Source organism: Vombatus ursinus, unplaced genomic scaffold (genome assembly GCF_900497805.2).
Source record: "Vombatus ursinus unplaced genomic scaffold, bare-nosed wombat genome assembly UNPS02015016.1, whole genome shotgun sequence".
Classification (NCBI taxonomy): domain Eukaryota; kingdom Metazoa; phylum Chordata; class Mammalia; order Diprotodontia; family Vombatidae; genus Vombatus; species Vombatus ursinus.
The window spans coordinates 99,542-103,262 of NW_020954794.1; the positions used below are offsets into that span (position 1 = coordinate 99,542).

General features: G+C 47.1%; 1 gene segment (V, D, J or C); it reads right to left on the reverse strand.

Moving 5' to 3' along the window:
* Window positions 1–2,812: 2,812 nt before the first annotated feature.
* On the reverse strand, window positions 2,813–3,484 carry LOC114030847. The segment is given in 2 exon segments: window positions 2,813–3,124; window positions 3,431–3,484. Coding segments are annotated over 2 exon segments (366 nt in total).
* Between the last annotated feature and the right edge of the window lie 237 nt (window positions 3,485–3,721).

Here is a 3,721-nt window from a genome sequence, read left to right on the forward strand (position 1 = left end):
GCAGGTTGATGATGTAAGGTTTGAATGTAAGACCCCAAACATTTTCCTTCTATTTAGACTACAATTCACCTAATTTACTTCTGTCCCCCAAGAAAAGAGATACAGCAGCTCCTAGTAGATGAAAAAGGCCTAGCCCCCCCTCAGACCAGAAATTGTCTGAGCCTGTAGCTTGGAGGGAAGCACCTACTCCCCAGAGCTCAGGGGCTGAGCAGCCTGGGGAGGCTTTTGTTCCAGGCAGCAGCACTGTGGGAGATGGACATCATTATGTTTCTAAGAGTAGTAATTGGCAGCAAACTCTGCCTGCACAGGACTGAGAGTGAAAGTGAAATCTGCCCCACACCCAGTGCCACTGAACTGGGCCAGGATCCCCCCAAAATACAAGAAGTTTCATAGATCAGGAGTTTGGGTGAGTGTCCTGGTTCCTGCTGGTACCAGGCTATCTACTCACCAATGCTGGAACTGGTCCAGCCACTGATGGTCACTCTCTCTCCTGGAGCCACAGACAGGGAGGCTGGACTGGGTCTGGATACATTATCTGCAGAGGATTCTGGATGTGGGAAAAATGACCAAAAAGTCAACGAAATGAATTTCTGTGAGGAATCACATAGAGGTACAGAGAATGCAAGAAAAAATTTTTTCCACCGAGTATAGGTGTTGTGGCTGTGTCTGAGATGACAATCCCAGAGGATATATGGGACATTCATACACACACAACCTCTCTCAGACATATTTCTAGGCAAGGAAGCTTCTCGGTTCTCTAAATCAGTATCAGCCGTTGGGGCATCGTTGGGGTGGTGGGACCAGGGTGTGGATGGTCAAAGGATGAAAAACAGTTTGGCTGCTAGAGCCTCAGCCCTCTACCCCCATGTCAGCCTCTTGCTGGGATGGTACCATTAGAGTGAAGATTCCTACTTTCCAATACTTTTTTCTTCCTTCACTCTTCTTCATTTATTCATCCTTATTAGGTAATTTAGAAAAGAGCTTAATTTTACTGGACCAATAGATAACAGGGCAGTACCCCCCTATATCTTGCCTCAGAAAGTATCTATGTTTCAAATGGTATATAGGTTCAAGCCCTGAGGGTCTCTGGTCCTTTAACTGGAGCAGAGATCTGACCATTGAACTCCCCTACACAGTGCCAGCAAATGGAAGGTGTTTAATAACTGTTTACTGACAGACTGACTGAATAAACTCCAATGGTTTCTTTTTGTCTTTAGGAGAAAATACAAACCACTTTGTCATTTAAAGCCTTCACCATCTAGTTCAGCATCCCTTTCCAGATTAATTTCACAACACACTCCTTTATTTCTTCTACAATCCAAACTAAAGAGCTAACTTGCTTTCCATCTCAAATGATATTTCATTTCCTGTCTCCAGGCCTTTGCCCAGGCTGTGCCTCACTCCTGAAATGTACTCTTCACATGTCTGACCCTGACAGTCCTTAGCATTCTTCAAAGGTGAGCTCAAGCAACTCCTCTTAGAGGATATTGTATTTCCTGGGCCACTATGTCTCACTTTCCATATCAACTGAAAGTACCTGTGCACAGACTACTCTGCCTACTCTAGGACCTTCATTTCATCTAAGAAAATTCTTTCCCATAAGAAAATTCATGTAATGGAATTCAATGTAAACAACTGGTTATACTTTATACAAACCCACTCCTAGGACTAAGTGCATGAGAATTAAGGAAAGAGTCTAGGAACATTGTGAAGATGGGGACCCAAGTCCCCATTGAGCTGAATCTAGAAGCTGAGCCAATCCCCTCTTCTTTTCAGTGGCAAAGGCTGGCCAGAAAGCCCTGGAGTATTGGTGAAAACATTCCTGTGTTCTTGGTCGTAAAGGCAATGGAGAGGCCTGGGGCCTTTCTCCCACCAACAGATCCCTTGGGGCAGTGGGTAGAGGCAGAGACATCTAGCAGAGATGGCCAGTGAATGGGCGTGCCTCAGCCACCTACTCTCCTGGCAACTCCCCCTATGGCTCCTGGGAGGTACACTCCAACCCACCCAGGTGCAGACATTAGCCTGAGTCAGCCAATAAGGCCACTGTCCTCCAGATACAGGAAATGATGAGTTTCTAACTTGGGGGTGGCTGGGTGAGTCTGGCATTTAACCAGGTCCAGGTCATAAGGAACCCAGCCCTGTGAGACCAGTGGGGCAAGGGCAGGAGAAAAAGGAATTTAGTCTAAATCAGGGCAGCCAGGTGGCACAGTGGATGGAGCACTGGGCCTGGATTCCAAAAGCCTCATGTTCCTGAGCTCAAATCTTAGGAGCTATGTGATTTTTGGCAAATCACATAATCCTATTTGCCTCAGTTTCCTCATCTGTGAAATGAACTAGAGAAGGAAATGGCAAACCACTCTAGGACCTTGGCCAAGAAAATCCCAAATGAGGTCACAAAGAGTCAGACATGACTGAACATTGGCAACCAACAAGTCTTTATCCTTTGCTAGAGAGAACTAGAGTAAATCCTCCTCAATATGAGTTTGGCCTCCCAACAAGAGAAATACTTTATGTCGAGGCAAAGTTATCAAATGGACTTCAGTGTCAGCATTTCCCGTTTGGATTTTCCTCTTTGTTTCCCAGAGGACTGGCCTACTTCCACTCTGCCTGGGTTGTGGGTCAGGGTTTGTGATTGACAAGGCTTTGTTAGAAAGGAGGGGACCTGTGGGACCAGAAAGGGGAAGCCCTGGGAGATGTGAACCTGCCCAGAGAGCAGGGGCTGCTCTGCCCTGGGGACCAGAAAGGAGGCAGCTGCTACTCTGAGCTGAATCCCCTGAACAGCCTGGGGAGGTTTTTGTTCGGGGCTGAAGCACTATGGGAAAGGGAAACTCTTAGACTGCTGACAGTAATAATCTCCAGCATCCACAGGCTCCAGGCTGCTGATGGTGAGAGTGAAATCTGTCCCAGACCCACTGCCACTGAACCGGGCAGGCACTCTAGAAGCCAGCCTGTTAGCCCAGTAGATGAGGAGCTTCAGGACTTGGCCAGGCTTCTTCTGGTACCAATGTAAGTGGTGATAACCATAACTATCTGTTAGACTCCCACTGGCCTTGGAGCTGATGGTGACACTCTCTCTTGGAGATCTGGACAAGGAGGCTGGAGACTGAGTCAGCACAATGGGAATCTAGGAAACCAACAAAATTCGAGGAAGACAGAAGTGTGTGAATGTAGAAATTGAAGACTTTGAATGAGACAATTTTGTGGAGACCACAGATATGTCAAATGTCTGACAAGTCATTATATTTGCTGTCCACTTGAAATAAAAACCATCTCTCCCTCGGACCTCATAATGTCTGTAACCTTGGGTCTGGTTATATGAGTTATCCCATTTCTGCCTCTGTTGTTACTAAGCTTGCTCTCTTACTTGATCGAGGGGTCATAAAGCCTGAAAACCTGTGATTTTCTAAACCCTGTCACTGCTCTGCTGTACCTTACCTTGAGCCCAGAACACCAGTAGCCAGAGGAGCTGCCATGGGGAGACCATCCTGGCCTTTAGACACCTGCAGAGAGAGCACTCAGAGCCCTGAGAGGGCAGGAAAGGAAGAGGAAGCTTTTATATCCTGGCAGGACTCACTACAGGTCCCTTGGGTCTCCATATGCAAAAGAACCCCAAGTCTGTTATGAGCCTCACCTCAGGGACCCTGTAAACCACACTGAGTCACACTGACTGGGGCTGACTCTGGCAGAGGAGTCTCACTCTTTTCTGTCCTCAAATGTGTGA